Here is a 19,122-nt window from a genome sequence, read left to right as displayed (position 1 = left end):
TGCCCTCCCCAGTGTCTATCACCCAGTCACCCCATCCCTCCCACCCCACCCCCCACTCCAACAACACTCAGTTTGTTTCCTGCAATTAAGAATTCCTCATATCAATGAGATCATATGATACCAAAACATAATCTTTTTTAACCTTAGTAAAGCATGTATGAGGTAAATATTACACCCATTTTGCAGCTAGAGATACTGAGACTCAGAGGAATTAAAAATTTGCCTGTTTACATTTGAAAAAAAAAAAGAATAGAACTATACTTCACAAAAACAAATTCAAGATGGTTTAAAGACCCAGATACAATTCAGCCTATAAAAGCATTAAAAGAAAATATAGAAAATTATCTTTATGGCTTTTGGCTAGGTCAAGTCCTGAACATGGTATGGAAAATGAATGCCATAAAGGAAAAAATATATACATTTAACTTCATTAAAAACAAACTTCTTATGATATCATGATACAAATTGAAATTAAAAGACTGGGGAAAATATTTGCATGTTACATAACAAAAAATTGGTGCACTATCTCAAGAACATCCTTTGAAACAGACATGAAAGACAAACTGCCCAGTTGCAATGTGGATAAAGAATAAGAACTGGTGAGCAATCAAATAGGAAGATGTCAATGTATGAGAAGGTATTCACTCTGTTATTATTGAGGGAAATACAGATTTTTCAAAAAACCCTTCAAGTTGGTGAAAATTAAGGAGATTGATAGTGACAAGAATTGGGGAGGCCATGAGTGAGTGAATATTTTCACACACTGCTGGTGGGAACTGTAAGTCGGTATTACTTTGTAGGGTAATTTAGCATTATCCATTCATAGTTGAACTGTGTATTACATGTTTCAAAATCTACCCCAGAGAACCTGTGTATGTGCACAATGGGTCCGTTCTAGGGAATGCTTTTGCAACATTACTTATAATTGGTGTTGTGATAGTGTGATAGGATAAGAAATACATATTTTGGTCTTTATCTCTAGTTCCTGGCACAGAGCTCCTAAAACCCCTGTAATGTCCTAAATGATAAGAACAATAGGAACATCCTTTGTTATATTTGGTTTCTGTCCCCTGCTCCTGAAATAGCTCTGAAACTTCAAGGTGAAAGGAACATCTTTTGTTATTCTTTCAAGCTCCTTTCAGCCACACCTGAGTTTATGTTAATGAGATGACTTTTGGAAACCCACTAAGGATGGGGGAGGCTAGTCACCAAGGGAACCATCCATGTGATTAGAGGATTGGAACTTTCAGCCCCTATTCCCCAATCTCTGGGGAGCAGGCAGGGACTGGAGATTGAGTTCAATCACCAGTGGCTAATGATTTTATCAATCATGCCTAAAGAACTTCCCTAAAAACCCTAAACAATGGAATTTGGAGGGCTTCTGGCTTGGTGAACATATCAAGGTGCTGGAAGGGTGGCACTCCCAGAGAGGGCATGGAAGCTCCACTCTGCTTCCCACACACTTTGCTCTGTGCATCTCTTCCACTTAGCCCTTTGTGACTTGTACCTTTATAGTAAATGGGAAATAGTAAGTAAAGCACTTTCCCGAGTTCTGTGAGCTGTCGTAGCAAATTATCAAGGCTGAGGAAGGGGTCATGAGAACCCCTGACTTATGGCCAGTTGCTCAGAAGTACAGGTGACCATCTGGGACTTGCAGTTGGCACCTAAGGTGGGGGACAGTCTTATGGGACTGAGCACTAACCTGTGGGGTCTGTGCTGACTCCAGGAAATTAATGTCCCAATTGAGTTAGTATCAACTGAGAATTAGAAAATTGCTTGGTGTGGAAAATGCACACATAAGGTGTCAGAAGTGTTGTGAGTACAGAAACTGGAGGAAAAGAAGTGTTTCTTTTAGGTGTGAACAACCTAAATATCCTTCAAAGGTTTAGATAAATTATGTTATGCACAGTAAAAGAAAAAAGAGTGAGGTAGATCTATATGTACTAATGTGGGACTAAGCTCCACAATATGTTGTTGAGGGAAGAAAATAAAGATGAAAAAAACACGTCTGAAATGAAACCCATTTGTATTTTTATTTTTTAAAAAAAGCCCATGCACAGCCATACTATGTATTTTCTCCAGGTTCATACATAGGCACAGAAAAAGGTTTGAAAAAATAAGCACCCAATATTTAACAGGGATTACCCCTGGAGAGGGGGAGGAAGGCACCGAAATCGAAAGTAGGTGTCAAGTGGGTCTTTACCCATGTTGGTAATTACATTTACAAGGAAAATATAATGAAAAATTCATTTAAAAAGGGCAAAAAGCATATTCAAAGTCACACAGATGAAGAGAAACAGAGTTTAACTAAGTGATCTAGCATAGCCAAACCAACAAATAAAAGACAGGGTTTTTTTTCCCCCTATTGCCTTTCATATTATCCTTATAGGTCATGAGAAAAATATTTTAAGAGGAAGCTACAAAGTTTACATTGATTTCAAGGCTGGCAGTCATTTAGAAATTAGATTCTTCCTTGGTTATGTATTCCTTTGTGACTATCCTACATTTTAGCTCTTAGCCTTTTAAAATAAATGTCAGCCTTCTCTGTTCAATTTTCTGCTTTGTCAGCATATCATGAGCTCATGTTCTGCTTTCCTAACAGAGTACAGTGGAAGGCTCCTGCTTTTATTGTCAATGAAACCTTTGTCTATAGGATTCCTTTGGCCTCAGCTGGTGTTCAGCTTCTTTCAACTTATTAATGCAGAAGGCTGAATATTGAGTGTTATGCTGCCTTTGAAGAGTGGCCAGCACTTTTTAGGTCTGGATTTCTAGTTTTCTGCATAATTAGAAGCCTGGACCCTCAGTAAGCTGTATCGTAGAATTTCCTGCAGGACTCTAAGATGGAATTTTAAAAAATTATATCCCAAATATGATGAATCAAAAGAATCTCCTGGCCTCTACTTGAAATGTGGCATTGTGACATGAGCTGTAAGTTCCTTTGTTGAACTTCTAGCACAGACTGTATTGACTATATGACGGGAGTGCCTCGAGCTCTTGAAAGGGACAGGACCGGGCATGACCTCGAGATCAAACCACCAGTATGTTTGTGGTGTTGTGTTAGGACCATAAGGACTTTTTGGAGAGTATACCTAACAACTGTTGATGACATTGGATACATTTTAAAAGTTGCTTTGAAGTCCTCCTAGTGTTTCTGAACTTCTGCCTTTCACTCAGGCCTCATTATGCCTTGAGGTAAGTAAGAGCAATGACAGTGACCTCTCTTTCTTGAGTAATGATCAAAACACCTTCAAAAGATAATCAGGATGGAACTGCTTTGTAATTCGATCCTTTTCTATAGCTCCTAGTGTCTTGGAGAAGTTTCAGAGTACTGTTTAGAAAGGAGAAGTGATTACTACTATACTATCCTGGGACTTTAGTCCAGCTTGTGAATTTTGAGTGGGTCTTGGCAATGTGGTGTATAGTTGGCTTTGAAAGACTATGGCAGGAACTTCCCAGAAACGAGGAACAAGGAAATGTTGTAGTCAGCCCTCTAGACTTGCTTTTAAAAGACAGGAATAATACTAATGATGCTTAATGATGCTTGAAACTGGTACTCACTGTGGAATAGCTCAGAAATTTCAGGCATTTCTTAGACACCTTATCTTTCAAGATGAAGCTCATGCTCATATATCAGACCAACTCACCCTTTTCCTTATTTTAAACATCTGACCCAGATTATTCAGGGACTTTCTCGGCCCTTGTCGCTCTGATTGTTGCACTAAATTCCTTAAATACTCCACACTCATTAGCTGGTTCATCCCAGAACTCGCACCCGCTCCTTGCCTCGACTTGTGCATTGGCTGCTCTTTCAGGGTCTTTTGATCGTGGAATGTGGCAGTGTTGATGCCGTGTTGCTTGCTCTGCTTCGAAAAACTCCTTGATGACACTTAGATGGTGTTCTTGAAGCACTCGCAGACCTTTGGCCATTGCAGATGGTAATTTGGCGAACTGCCACCTCACACTCACACTGGTAGGTCATATGTATTTGTACAGCTTCCCACTGGGAGAGGTGCACTGGGGTCTGGCTCTGGGCTGGGCCTGTGGATTGGGAGCTCTGGAGCAGGCCTGCAGCGGCCCAGGTAGTTCTCCAGGGTGGCCGGGATTGACTGCTCCTGAAGGCCAGATAATGTGGAGTAGGTTGGGGCTGGGGCTAAAAAAGGAGCTAAATCAAGAAGGTGACCTAGGAATGGGACTGGAAGCAAGGCCTCGTGTTGACGGCAGGGCTAACATGCCCAGAGTTGCGTCTGTTTCAAGTGCTTGCTATTTGGATATGGGCTGACCGAGTTGAAACAAAGCAAAACAAAAAATGTAGGGACTGAGTGGATAATCCTAAATTATCAAGATGGCTTCCTGCACCTGTAAGTGTGTGTGCAATTTAAGCATCTCTCTGGAGCTTCCCAGCTGGTCTGAGGGCTGCCTTAAAGCATGGGTACATTTCTCTTCCAGAAAATTGGAGTGTGTCAGTCCAGTGGCCATACAGATGTTTAGTATCATCATTTCATGGGCTCGCTGTTGAATGATGAGGTTAACAAGACATCAGTATTTGGGGGTGTTTATCTTTGATGATTGTCTGTCATCTGAACCTGATGAGCCGATAGTCTGAAAAGTTTTTGAACCAGAACACCTAAACTCTTTAGTCTCCAATTCTAAATAGCCTAGTGACTTTTTAAATCTAGATCCTAAGGTATTAGAACTGGGAGGAGTTTTACTTTACCTCTTTTGATGCCCTCCTATAGCAAAGTCACTACTTGTTCGATTGGTCTTTTGCCCTTTATTCCACTGAGTATCTGCTAATGTGGCAAATGCCTCTCAGCAAGAGGACATACTGAAAAGAGATTAAATATATTAAGTGTTAAGTCTCCTGTAAGAAACAGATTTGTTCGATTTTGATCCTGTTGTGATCTGTCAGCATACTATCAACACTGAGCTTTTCTGTTAATTCTTTTAGTTGGAACCTTGGCTTCAGTGAGGCATGGCATCCCAAAGAGGTCAGAGCATCACTGAATGCTTTCTCAGTCTGACTTACAACTCTAAGAAAGGTGATGGTCTGATGCCCATTTTGACTTGTCCTTAAAGAGCGAATTATTTTCTAGAGTCGTACATTCTAGTTGGACTGCATATTCTCAATGAAGCTAGTACTCTTTTATGTTAGAGCTTTTTTGAAATGCAGATAAGTATAAATTCACTTTGCCTTCAAGTAATCTGTGTTTGACATAACGAGAGTGATTTAACCTTGCTTTGATTCTTCTACTCTTTCACATAATCATTGTGTTTGATTATATTTGATCAAAATAATTAACTCCTTTTTTCATTTCCTTTAGAACAAAAGAAAGAGTAAATTATTTTTCTCAATTCAAAACACACCAGCAAATTCTAAAATGAAGATCACTATGCTCTCATGAATTTTATGATAGTTGAAGCCATTCTTTTTTTTTTTTAAACAAAACGGGCTTTTATGAAACTGCTAATAATTATAACTTTGTTCAGTATTACATATTTCTTAAAATATGAGTGCTTTCCAAATACCACAAATAGTTTAAATTATTTTATCTTTAAGAGATTTTTTTAGGGGTGCCTGGGTGGCTCAATCAATTAAGCGTCTGCCTTCGGCTCAGGCCATGATCCCAGGGTCCTGGGATTGAGCCCCACATCGGGCTCCCTGCTCAGTGGGGAGTCTGCTTCTCCCTCTCCCTCTGCTGCTCCCCCCTGCTTGTGCTCTCTCTCTCTGTCAAATAAATAAATAAAATCTAAAAAAAAATTTTTTTTTAAATCATGTCACTGGTTAATTCTGAAAGCAACTCAAACTCAGATTATAACCTTTGAAATTATTTCTCCTTCAAGGTTGCTAAACTTAAAAAAAAAAAAATCAGAGTTGGCTCTTTCCTGGTAGTTTAGGACTTGGCAAAAAAAAAAAAGGAAACTGCAAGCAGTTACTTGAACTGAATTTGAAACCACAGTTTAGAACTTGAGCTCTTTAACAAAGCATGGGATAGCAGAGAGAGACGTCCAACTTACTTTTTTTTTTTTTTTTTTTGCTTTGTGTGTGTGTAGAAAGTTTCCCACTTCATTTTCTCTTTGGTCTAGTGATCATTTTTATCTAATGGATAAATTCCAAATATTCTAAAATCTTCTACGGGATTTATTTAACTCATGAGATTGGATCTTTGCTAGTTTACATGCCAAAGTGTTTTGGCATCTGGTTGCATCTATCCCTAAGAAATAGTTAGCTTAGAGGACTTCTGAGAATTGCCGACAAGGGTGTGGGGCCAGGCAGCGATCAAACCAGCGGGATGAGATTTTATTAAATCCTGAGTGTTCTCTGCATGACCAGGGCAGTTGAGTGATTCAGCAGTCCTCCCCATTGAAAGAAGAAATGTGTTCATAAGTAGGTGAAAGAATTTAATTGAAAGAGAAGGGTGGAAAAGGGGGCTGTGGAGGAAGACAAACAGGCAAGGACCTATTTGTTCAGACAAACGAGAGGGGTGTCAGTGTAGATAAGACCTTAGTAGCCCCTGAACATGTTAACTTCCACTTTGAGGTAGAGTTCCCGCCTTCTCTGTCTTACTCCTTTTTTCCCCCAGCCCCCCACCCTTCTAATTTTTAAACGAACTTCTTCTTTTCTGGGCTTTACTCTGCAGCCCACAGTGGGGCCGTCCTCCGCATAACAGGTTATTGTCCCACGCAGACGGAGCCCTGCCATGAATGTCCAGCTTTCCTGGCTGCTCTGCCTGGCCCTCGCCAAGGGAGGGCAGAGGGTCTCTCTCCTGGCGTGCTCTACCATGTGCCGAGCCAGCCCCCCCGGCTCGTCTTCCACCGTGTGCGAATGCCTTTCTCTTCCTCACTTATGAATACAGGATCGTTTGACCATGTCTTGTTTCGAATGTTCTTTCTGTGCTGACAGGGAAAGGGATGACTTAATGTCTGCGCTGGTCTCCGTCAGGAGCAGCTTGACAGATGGGCAGCGAAGAGAAGCCAGTGCTTATGAGCAGGTGAAACAGGCTCTGCAGATGACCGAGGAGGCCAACTTCGAGAAAACCAAGGCAAGTCTCAGAAGACCAAAATAAAGGCGCGCCGTAACTGCCCTGTTTTCTTTTCCAAAGTATTTCTGTGGTTATTCTTCCATGACTAAACTCTTTTCTTCCGAACATGCAAAGTGAATGCCAAGCTGTTAATGGTGACTTTGTGAAATGAAACAGATTTCCTGGTATAATTCTTCTTCCTCTGCAAATCTTCCTGTTATATCACTAGTCAGAGAATGTAGTACCACATGGGAAAGTGCGTGGAGAGATTTGCACACTTCATCTCCTCATTTGCTGATAATTTTGAACGCTGTGAAAACCTTAACACCATTCGTATGAATTCCTGTATGACGACTGACAAATGTTTCTCCCCTGTGCCTGGGAAATGTTGAGAACATCCAGACATGCCACAGATAATAAATAATATATGTGTATTGAATAGCATATTTGGCTATGAATGGGTCTGGATCCATGGATGCTAAGTCACACACATTGAATGATAGTGACAGTAATCATTAGCACTTCATGATCAGGCCGTGTTGCAGGCACTTTGAATCCTAGGAGGTTCTTGTTGATTCATTGCTATGTTTGGGGGCCACACCTCAGCATCAGTATTTTATTAAGGTATGGGGCTCTTCACCCCTATAGTCAGCTCCTTAGTCACTTCCTTGTCCCTTGGTCTCTACCCAGTTCATCCCTGGCTCTTCCCAGACCACTGACCATCATTGCTTCCGTGACTAATGCCCCGATGCCTCTGAAACTTATGTTCATTCTGACCAATTTTGTCTTCCTCAAACACTCCTGGTTGTTCATTTGTACTGAACTCTTGTCCCTTGATGATACCATGACCCTCAAGCCCTCCAGTGAAGGCCCTTTGCCACTCATATCTCATGGGGCTGTGATGGAGGAATGAGCATGCACTCCACTCCTTACTGCCAGTTCCAGGCCTTTCTTCTATCCTCTCCGTTAGTGACCAATCCTCTTTGAAATCATCGTGGTCTCTCTTCTCCCTAATTTTAATCAATATAAACTCTCAATTACTATTTGTCACAGTGTCACTGTTTGACACTGTTTTTCAAAGAAACTCATCCATGTTATCACTTGGGTTTATAAAATAGTTGTTGGCTATTTGACTCTTTTTAAGAGCATTAACATCTGACCCTTTTCCCCCTCATCTTTGTCTGCTCAGGCTGCTAGAACAAAAATACCATAGCCTGACTGGCTTCAACAGCAAACATTTATTTCTCACAGTTCTGAGGGCTGGGGAGTCCAAGATGAAGGCACCAGCAGAGCTGGTGTCTGGTGAGGGCATGCTTCCTGGTTCACAGATGGCAGTCTTCTTGCTGTGTGGCCTCACATGGCCGAGGGGGGGAGGGAGCTCTCTGGGACCTCTTTTATAAGGGCACTAATCCTATTCATGAGGGCTCCATCCTAAGGACCTAATCACCTCCCAAAGGCCAAACATCCTAATACCATCACATTGGGGTTTAGGTTTCAACACATGAATTTTGAAGGGGCACAAACATTCAGTCCACAGAACCCTCCGCCTACCTCCTTTGATCATCCTGAAAGCTTTCTACGTCCATGTTGTTAATACACGCAACACCATGGTCCCAACACACTTGGGCTTGATTACCTCTAACATGTCCCCTCTTCTACGGTAACTGTCACCTGAACCAACGTGTCCGTGGTGTCTCAAACTCTGCATCTGCTACCTCTGACCAGCGCTTCTCTCTGCCTCCCTATCACCATTAAACCTCCTCAGTGTCCTCATTCCTGCCTCTGCTTCTTCAGTCTCCTCTCCTGTCTTGTTTTATCTATTGTGTCCAGGCTGGTCTTCTTCCTCTCCCGTTCCGTTCCGTTCCATTCCATTCCATTTCCTTCCTTCCTTCATTCCTTCCTTCCTGCCTTTATTTATAAAGATTTATTTATTTGAGAGAGAGCGAGCATGCGCGCAAGCTGGGGGAGGGGCAGAAGGAGAGGGAGAGAGAGAGAGAATCTCAAGCAGACTCCCTGCTGAGCACAGAGCCCAACGCAGGGCTCGATCCCATGATCCTGAGATCACGACCCAAGCCAAAATCAAGAGTCAGATGCTTAACTGACCGCACCACCCAGGCGCCCCCCCTTCCATTTAAATAGGAACTTCACATCCCCAACTGAACTCATGACATTTACTCCCCAACGCTGCTGCGTTCTCTCTGGGACCGCACCTCTGTCCACCACCGTGCCCTGACCCAAAAGCTGGTTGCCATTCTCTCCTTCACGCTGACTTCCCACCAATCACTAAGTACAAATCTTAGTTTCTGAACTCTTCTTGAATTCTTTCCTCACTGTCACCTTTCTAGTTCAGGACACCATTATCTCTGGGTTTATGAATTACAACATCCTCTTCCTTTGCTGCGTTCTCTACACTACCCTGCAGCCAGAAGGGACCTTTCTTCGAGGCAGATTTGATCCTGTGATTCTTCGATTTCCAATCTGTCTGGGATTGCCCACTGCCTCAGGACAGTCTCTAAGCCTTTGGCATACTTCTGAGATCTGGCATGGGCTTCCTTATTACTGTCCTCCAACAGACTCGGCCCCTGTCAGCTTGGAAAGGCAGTCGACTTTAGGGGTTGGGTGAGGTCTTTGTTAGAGTTAGCAGGCCTCGATTCAACTCTCAGCTGCACCATTTCCCCAGCTGGGTGACCTAGGACAGCTTACTTAATTCCCCCGGCCACAGTTTTTCCTCATCGGTAAAATGGAAATAATATCTGACTTAGAGGATTGTTAGTGAGAACTGCATTTTATTTTATTTATATTTTTAAAGATTTTATTTATCTGAGAGAGAGAGAGAGAAAGCGAGTGAGCAGAGCCAGGTGGGGGGGGGCAGTGGCAGAGAGAGAAGCAGGCTTCCAGCTGAGCAGGGAGCCCGACGTGGGGCTCCATCTCAGGACCCTGGGATCATAACCTGAGCTGCAGGCAGATGCTTCACCGACTGAGCCACCCAGGCGCCCCAAGGACTCCATTTTAAAATGTGTATCCGTTATGTTGTAGAAACTCTGGCACAAAGTATTTCCTCAAGAGCTAGCACCTCTGATGGTGACGGCCACTTCTGCCCCGTTTTTGTGCTTCTGTTACAGCCCCTGGGTGTTTGTACCTGCCATGCAAATTCTTCACTCCCCACCTAGATGTTTTCTCCATCTCTCAGGTCTGCTGCTGTCTCTAGAAAATCTCTGGTCTCCCATGCCTAGACTTGATGTACCTCTTATGTGTCTTCATAGAAAGGCTTCTCAGCCTTGGCACTATTGACATTTTGGACTACATAGTTCTTTGTTTTAGACCTTGTACAGCCTGCACATCATAGGATTTTTACCAGCATCCCTGGTCTCTATTCACTAGATGCCGGTAGCATACCTCCTCTTCCCCAAGTTCTGGCAACCAGAGATGTCTCCATATATTGTCAGGGGTTCCCACGGGTGTGTGTGCATGTGTGTGTACATGTGCATGTGCGTGCATGTGTGTACATGCGTGTGTGGGGGCATATGTGCGTGTGTGTGCATGTGTGTGTGCGTGCATGCTGAATTGCCCCCAGCTAAGAACTACTCCCCATTATGTACAGCACTCATCAGTGTATTAGTCTTCCTTATTTGTCTTTATCTTTCATTAAACTTTTATTTATTTATTTATTTATTTAGAGTGTGCATGCACATGTGTGCGGGGGGGGTAGAGGGAGGGGCAGAGGGAGAGAGAGAGAACCCCAAGCAGGCTCCACACTCAGCGGGGAGCCCAACATGGGACTCGATCTCATGACCCTGAGATCATGACCTGAGCCAAAATCAAGACTTAGACGCTTAACTGACTGAACCACCTAGGTGCCCCTTTCATTAGACTTTAAAATCTCTGATAGGAAGGAACTTACCCATCTTGATTACTAGTAAATCTTTAGCATCTTGCATAGTGCTTGGCATGTAATAGGTTCTCAGAAAATATCCTCTAACTAAGGGAATTGTAATCTGTTTTCAGTAACACTCTAGAATTCTTTTATTCTTATCTTTCCAGTTTACCCCCATGGCCAGTGCCCAGCAGAGGCTCAATCACACATTTTTTTTTCCTATTGCTACTTTCAGCCTTTCAAGTGATGCTGAAGAAAGTCACAGAATGAATTCCACGGGAGACTGATACTGGTCATCCTCAGTGGTTAGAAGTACTATTTAGCAGTTCTTTTCTTTGCAGTTGGCCACCTTCTGTACCATAGGAAGGAATTCCACTTTCTGTACGTCCCCAGCTCTGCTGTTAACTCCTCACTCGGTAGCTGACCTGAGTTACTGATGTCACAGCCAACTGACAAGAGCCTCTTCAACATCTTCTCATCTCCCAGACGTGTCCTCTACTCATTTTTCCTTGCTTCTCTGGCCCTCTTACTTCCCAAGATGAAATCTTCTCTAAGTTACTGAAGTCTCCTAGCCATTTGTCATCACATCTTCTTGTATCTTTGGTCCCTCCCTTCCCTCTGTTTCCCTCTTCATCCATCTCCAGCTGTTATTCTTGTTTAAACAAACAACAGGCAGCCTTCACGTGATCAGCTTCCACTTCATCCACTAACTTCTTGCCACCATTTCACCGGCAGACCTTTCAAAATGAGTGTCCACTGTTGCAGCCTTCCGTTCACTTCTGAGCACACTGCAGTCAGGCTTGCAATAAATTGCAGTCTGACTTCATGCTGCTGAATTGCTCACTTAATTAATGGTCACCAGTCACTTCCTGATTACTAAGCCCAGTGATGTCATCTCCGTCTTCATTCGACTCCCGACTCTGCTGTCTTGGAAGCCATTGGCTGTCCTTTCATAACATGTCATCTTTCCCCCTTGATTTATCTGACATTTACTCCCATGGGTTCTTTTTGTATTGCTCTTATCTACTCTTCTCCATCTCTTTTCACTTGTTTTCCACAAGCCTTAGACATAATTAGTAGTTCATAGCCTTCCACCTGCGTTGTCCTCATTTCCAGGAATTTGTCTCTCCTGTCATGTCCAGAACATTCCCTGCATTTGAACACCCCCGCCTTGTGCCTTTAGCTCTAACAGTATTCTTGAGCACCAGACCTACATTTCTTGCTGCTACTAGACCTCTGATTATGTATGACATTCTGTTAGCATCTGAAAATCTACCAAGTTACTGCTCCTCTCCATTTTCCTGTCCACCACTCCTTCTCCTTCTCCCATTGTCTGTGTTCTCTTTCTCAGATGATGGCATCCTCATCTTAGCAGCAACCCTGGCTGGCAGCCTTTAAAATATCTTGGCCCCTCCCCGTCCCACACTCTCAACATCCAATCAGTTGCCAAGCTATCCCTCTGTCTTTGGGGCTTTGGGGTCCCTTCTTAAACTCTGCCCACCCTTTCCATCCTGGTTAGGCCTACATAGATGATCACAATAGACTTCTGTTGGTCTTGCTCAGGCCTCTTCCAGTTCCAGCATATCTTGCCCGTTGCTGCCAAAGTTCCCCTCAGTTGTGGGAGCGCCTGGGTGGCTCAGCTGTTAAGCGTCTGCCTTTGGCTCAGGTCATGATCCCAGGGTCCTGGGATCGAGCCCCGCATCGGGCTCCCCGCTCAGCGGGAGGCCTGCTTCTCCTTCTCCCACTCCCCCTGCTTGTGTTCCCTCTCTCGCTGTGTCTCTCTCTGTGTTAAATAAATAATAATAAAATAAATAAAATCTTAAAAAAAAAAAAAAAAAGTTCCCCTCAGTTGTAACTCTCCCTGTTCGAGTAGCTCCCCTCTTGCAGTAAACTGAAAGCATGACCTTCCAGATCTTTCACAATACGGCCCCACCCTAACTTTTCTAGCCTTATTTGTCACTACACTCTTTCCTACGACCTGTGCTGTTTCCTGAATATGACTTACAAGGTCAGGAATGTGACCTTCCTGAATGTGACCATGAATTTGCTGACACTATACTTTACAGCAATGTATTGATCTATCCATTCAACCTTGGGGCTCAACCCAGGCCACAGTCTTCCCAAAAGTTTGCCCCAGCCCTTTCTTGCTTGAATTAATCTCTTCCTCCTCCATAGTCTGACTGAGCTGGTATCATTTTGGTAGCTGTTTGCATAGCTCTCACCACCAAAATACCTTATTTTTTTTAAAGATTTTTAAAAAATTTATTTATTTGAAGGGAGGGCGGTTAGAGAGAGAGAGAGAGAGCACAAGAAGGAGAAGAGAGAGAGGGAGAAGCAGACCACTGAGAAGGGAGCCTGATGCAGGGCTCTATTCCAGGACCCTGGGATCATGACCTGAGCTGAAGGCAGACGCTTAACTGTGCCACCCAGGTGCCCCACCACCAAAAGACCTTAAAAGGCAGGTAATTAGTGTAATTAGTGCTTTTAAAAATTTAACAGTTAAGAACAAAAGAAGCTATTGCGTATTGCGAATCTAAAGCATTTTTCCTTGAATTAGTAATAATGCAAGAACTGATTTCTGGGCAGTTTACAAAATACAGTGCACATCTACTAGCCTTTATCTCAAGTATGTTAAAACATAATAGGAATTTTGCTTTCTGAGAGTAAAAAAGTAAAATGGCATCCATATTTTAATTTTGAAACCAACTACTTGATCTTTGAGCTCCTGAAATGGGTACTTTGTTCTTATAGTTCCTTGACATTTGTTGCCATCTAGTGTTCACATTAGCACATTGCATGCTAAGTAAATGCACACGAGGAATTATTTTATATTCTATACTTACATTGACGATGGCAGTGAAAACACCCGAGGATTTTATAAGATAATAAATCTATAACACGAGAAAGCTATAATGCCATTCAGCTGTGGAACCACCCTGGCTCAGATCTCTACTCTGCCACTTTTTAGGTCTGTGATCCTGGGCAAGTTACTTAATGTCTCAGAGCTGCTCAGTTTCTTCACTCAGCTGAGTGATAAGAACTATTAAAATTTAGCGAGAGTGTTAAATAAATTAATCCATGTAAGCCACTTAGCAAAGTATCTGGCACATGGTGAGTGATCAATAAATGGTTTTGATTTACTCTGAAAATTGTAAGCCATTACAACCAGGGATCATTTTAAAAGAGGAAAAAAATATCCTCAGAATAAATGAGGGTGGAAAAGCAGAGGTTTTGCAGTGATGCCTTGGTAAAGCTACAACATGAAATGGTTAACCAGGCCTCAGACCTGCTTGCTTCTATCTTAAGGGACATTGTTGGCTTTAGCATGAAGTTATCATGACTGTATCTATAATGAGATAACCCTCCAAGGGAAGATTTAAAAAACAAAAAACAAAAACCCAGGAGGTTGAATAAATGTCCCCAAAACTTTTATTTTCCTTTCTAAATTATTCTTTTTCTTAGACTATAGAAGAATCAGAAAGGTGAAAATTAGAAACCTAAAGTAAAAAGATCAAGACATTTGGTCCTTTGACTGCAAGCACAGGCAGAGAATATAATGCTTTTTATTTTTTCTTTTTGAGAGAGAGAGAGAGATTGAGCAAGTAGGGTGTGGGGCAGGAAGGAGCAGAAGGAGAGGCAGAGAATCTTAGGCAATCATGCTTAATGGGGAGCCTTTCATTGGGTTCGAACTCACGACACTGAGATCACGACCTGAGCCAAATTCAAGAGCCAGATGCTTAACCAACTGAGCCACCCATGTGCCCCATCGCTTCTTGATATGTACATTATCTGCCACAAAACAAGCAAATTATAAACATCTTGAAAATGGGAGATAGGAACAGACTGACTGATAGGTTTCTAGCAAGCAAGAGTTTATAAATTAAAAACCAATGGTTGTCATTATTTATAAGTTACCTGCTTAAAACATATTAACAACATTTTAGTTTTGTGGGCTATAGTTCATAAAAATGAAAACATTTTCATAAGTTTTTATGTGAATTTTAAATTTAATTTTTTAAGTGTGAATTTTGTTATTTCTCATAAGATCTTTAATTCTTGAATTGTGAATTCTTTGATCACAAGGATTTCTAGAAACCTAGCCCTAGCACTTGGGAAGGACTTTCATATGTCCTAAAATAGGTTTCCTATTTTAAAAAATTGAGTTGACTAGATATAAATTTGTTTCAGAAAATGTTTTGGCCCCATTAAGACAGTAATCCATACTTGTTGGTTTAATAAAACTAGGGCTGGGAATATCAAGTCCAATAAATTATGTTTTGAATAATGTATTAATGTGGCCAGCATAGAATAACCACAATTAAAGAAATTTCCCAGAAGAGAAAAGGTCCCTTGAGGATAGAGTCCACTGGGTGGGAGAATAGTCTAATTCCCTCAACTTCTCAAGAGCAACAACCACTTCCACCAAAAAGGGGCTGTGCTCAGGGAAAGAAAGAAGCTACCCCCTTGGGAACCACTGGGAGAAATGGCAGATGCAGGCCCCAGATCAACTTGGGCCTCTCTGAAGATCTATCAGTTAGCTGTAACTGACCATTTACTGACCTCGCTTGTGAGAATTCAATTATGCCTTTATGGAATGGTTAGATGAGCAGAATCAGGTAGTACTGGATCAACTGGGATTCTGGAAACTGGGAGAGGGAGCCCTGGAATAAAAAGGTAAAGCTTTGGGGCGCCTGGGTGGCTCAGGGGTTAAGCATCTGCCTTCTGCTCATGTTGTGATCCCAGGGTCCTGGGATCAAGCCCCCAGTCCTCCTTGGGCTCCCTGCTCAGCAGGGACTCTGCTTCTCTCTCTCCCTCTGCCACTCCCCCTGCTTGTGCTCTCTCTCTCTCTCTCAAATAAATAAATAAATTCTTTTTTCTTTTTAAGGTAAAGCTTTAATGGAAAGAGTGTATAAGTATTTGTTTATTTCCCCTTGGCCTTCTAGTGCATGAGGTCCACAGTAAGAAAGCTATCTTTAGAAAGATTAAATCGCTTCTCTAAATCCAAGTGTTACTGATCCTTCATAATTTTCTCCATTGGGATCAGGCATATATATTAAAATCAAGACAAATAAAAGTCCTTACTTTTACTCATACTTCCTCATCATTACCTCTCCATGATGGCCAGTCCTAATAGGGAGAAGGCTTCAGCAATGGTTTTAAGTGATTTACAAGTTCTTGCCTTGTACTTTGTACTTTTCGTTTATATCATCTTATGCTGGCATTAGGCCTCCTTCCCTGTCAGGATCATTTACTGTTCCTTGTTTCCAAACTGACTGAATTCTTGGAATTGATTCTTTGGTTGTTCTTCATGTCAGCCTGCTCTTTGATCTTCAGCAGTCTCTTCCACTGTTCTGTGCTTAATAATGTTGACTCCTGAGTTTTTGTTCAATGAAAAAGCTACTGATTGGAAATATTGGTTTATAGTCAATAATCATTTTATTCTTTCATGCCACGGGTATTAGATCTTTGAAAGTTATGAAGATTTTTATTAGACTCATATAAAATATTTTTCATGGGGTGCCTGGGTGGCTCCGTTGGTTAAGCATCTGCCTTCGGCTCAGGTCATGATCCCAGGGTCCTGGGATTGAGCCCCACATCAGGCTCCCTGCTCGGCAGAGAGCCTGCTTCTCCCTCTCCCTCTGCCTGCCGCTCTACTTGTGCTCTCTCTCTTTCTCTGTCATATAAATTAATAATGTCTTTAAAAAAAAAAGATTCTCTCTCTCCCTCTGCCCCTCCCCACCCCCTACTCATGCTCTCTCTCAAAAAATATATAATAATAATAAAATAAAATGTTTAAAATATTTTTTACAACAGCAACTGTGTTATGAAGCACAAAAATCTCAAATTCATAATGTTTCACGCTCCGAGGGCTTAAATTATAGAAAAACTATGCTTTTTCACTTCTTTTAAAATCTAATAGAAGATTTTATTTTACAGACATTCTCAACTAGAATTGGACTTGGTACCAAGTCCCTAGGAGAATCATTTCTCAGTCACTGGATGTGCTTGTCAGTTAATCTGAGACAGTTGAGTTTTACCCTCATATTTTATGCCTAGGAGTGCCAAAACTTTCCAGAAGAATTTGAAAGAAATTAGGGTTTAATGGTTTCCGGATGAAGATAAGCAAATTCACATACCCTAGATTATTTGTCTGTATTTATTATAGCTTTCACCAGAGGGAAGCAAAGCTATGCATAGAACTTGCAATGCTTACTGAGACCACTTCCCTCACCATTAACAGCAAGTGTGACTATCAAATGTATAACTTGACACATACTTACACAGTTTGTAGGTCATATGAGACCTGGGTTTCTTGGGTTGATAATTCAGAGGAACATGGTGGCTTTGAATGAGGTGAAGGTTGGATATTGGATAAGAGCCACTGGGAGAAGACTAAGACAGCATAGAATGACTCAGACTTTCTGTGTCAAGCACCTTACCTTTACTGGGGTTTTTTAAAATTGGAATTTTGAAATTAGTTTATTATTGGGTATTTTGCATAAAGGTACTATGGATGTAGTTAAAAGGAAGTTAGAAAGTTTTTACTTCTAGAAATTCAGAGTGGGAAATTGAGACTAAAGAACAATTATGGACTTATAAATTACCAGCAGTGAGAGATGGCACTTCTCATTTCGTGAAACTAGGGAGTAAATGTTGTTTTGAGTCTTTTTTTATCTAAACTTTTTATTATTACATAATTTTTACTTTTGTTATGTTTGGAAGGAGAGTGAAATAAATCTTATCTTAGTTATATTTAAGGGAACTTGATTATTTGATAATGTTAAAAATAGATGCCTGTATATCATAACAGGTACATTTCATTTTAAATTTTGAAGCATTTCACTAATTTTTAACCATAAGCAAATGAAAAGTTAAATTGGATACTTATATATTTCATTTAGAATAGACATGCTATATAATTGAAAAATATTAGAACACTTGATTTCTCTGATGCCGTTTTTCAAAATTTGGATTCATCTGTGGCCTTCATCGGGTTCCATTTACCTGAGTTTTCTTAGTTGCTTAGTTAATATAGTCTTAATTGTGAAAATTGAAATGTGTGAATAAATGTACCATTTGAATTGTATTTTAGTTCTATAAGTGGTATTGACAAATATAAAATTATTCTAATGGGCTTTACAGTGACTTGTGATGATTTTAAAGAAAATTAAAGCTTAATTGTCTCATTTTCGCAAATTCTGAGGCCCCATTTCACTCCATCTTACTCTGGCAGGCTTTAATCCAGTGTGAGCAGTTGAAGAATCAACTGGAGAGACAGACAGAGCGACTTGAAAAAGAACTCGCATCTCAGCAAGAGAAAAGGGCCCTTGAGAAACAGACGATGAGAAAGGAAATAACAAAAGAAAGGGAAGACGTGGGATCAAAGGTACTTTCGGATTCACTTTGTTACCCGCTGCGGCAGAAATGTTTGTGGTGATGTGACTGATGATGCTGTAGGCTGCCATTCTTGAATGAACACTCAATTTAAAAACCTTGTAAGTAGTCAATTGCTTATAATTTAGAGTTCATAAAAATTTTCCATTTTTCCATGTATTTCTCAAGAAAAGTTATATTCTTGGACCTCTCTGAGTAAAATAATCAATTGATTCCATGATAGGAAACTGTAAAATTATACTTTGATCCCACCATTCTGTTTGATTCCTTCTCTCATGTTTGTTAGAGAAAAGCAGGTGCTCTGCAGATATCCAGATTTTATTTCAACGTGGGCTAAATCCAGGAGAGATGACTCCCCCACCATATTCCCTCTCTCTCAAATTAGACCTGTAGAAGATGAAACACGTGTAAGAAACCAAGTAACCGAGAAAAAATAATTATATACACTGTACAAAGTAGGTTCTGACAAATTGCATGATGAATAATGAACATAACCAGATGAACACATGGAAGGAAGAGATGAAAGGCAAAAGGAACAGCTAACATGAAATGGGCAGTGTTTGGAAAACAGTGATAAACTGGAATACAGAATTGAAACCTAGCTTTGAAGTTGCTGCAATGGGGGCGCCTGTGCCTTGGTCAGTTAAGTGTCCGACTCTTGGTTTTCATCAGGTCACGATCTCAGGGTCGTGAGATGGAGCTCCAAGTTGGGCTCCGTGCTCAGTGTGGAGTCTGCTTGGGATTCTCTCTCCCTTTCCCTCCTCCTTCCCCTAGTTCACATGCTATCTCACTCTCTCTCTAAAATAAATAAATAAATCTTTAAAGTTGCTACAA

General features: G+C 41.4%; 1 protein-coding gene across 1 annotated transcript in view; it reads left to right on the top strand.

The window, feature by feature from the left end:
- SDCCAG8 (SHH signaling and ciliogenesis regulator SDCCAG8) overlaps positions 1-19,122 on the top strand; it is a 217,892-nt gene that overhangs the window by 36,734 nt on the left and 162,036 nt on the right. The window contains exons 8-9 of the mRNA XM_081823178.1: positions 6,902-7,040; positions 18,128-18,280. Of these exons, the coding sequence (XP_081679304.1) occupies positions 6,902-7,040; positions 18,128-18,280 (292 nt within the window). The remainder of the gene's footprint in view (positions 1-6,901; positions 7,041-18,127; positions 18,281-19,122) is intronic.

The sequence above is a fragment of the Leptonychotes weddellii genome, chromosome 6 (assembly GCF_054177405.1).
Source record: "Leptonychotes weddellii isolate Sample4059 chromosome 6, ASM5417740v2, whole genome shotgun sequence".
NCBI lineage: Eukaryota > Metazoa > Chordata > Mammalia > Carnivora > Phocidae > Leptonychotes > Leptonychotes weddellii.
The sequence above is the reverse complement of the archived record's forward strand: the minus strand, read 5'-3'. Positions and strand labels throughout refer to the sequence as shown.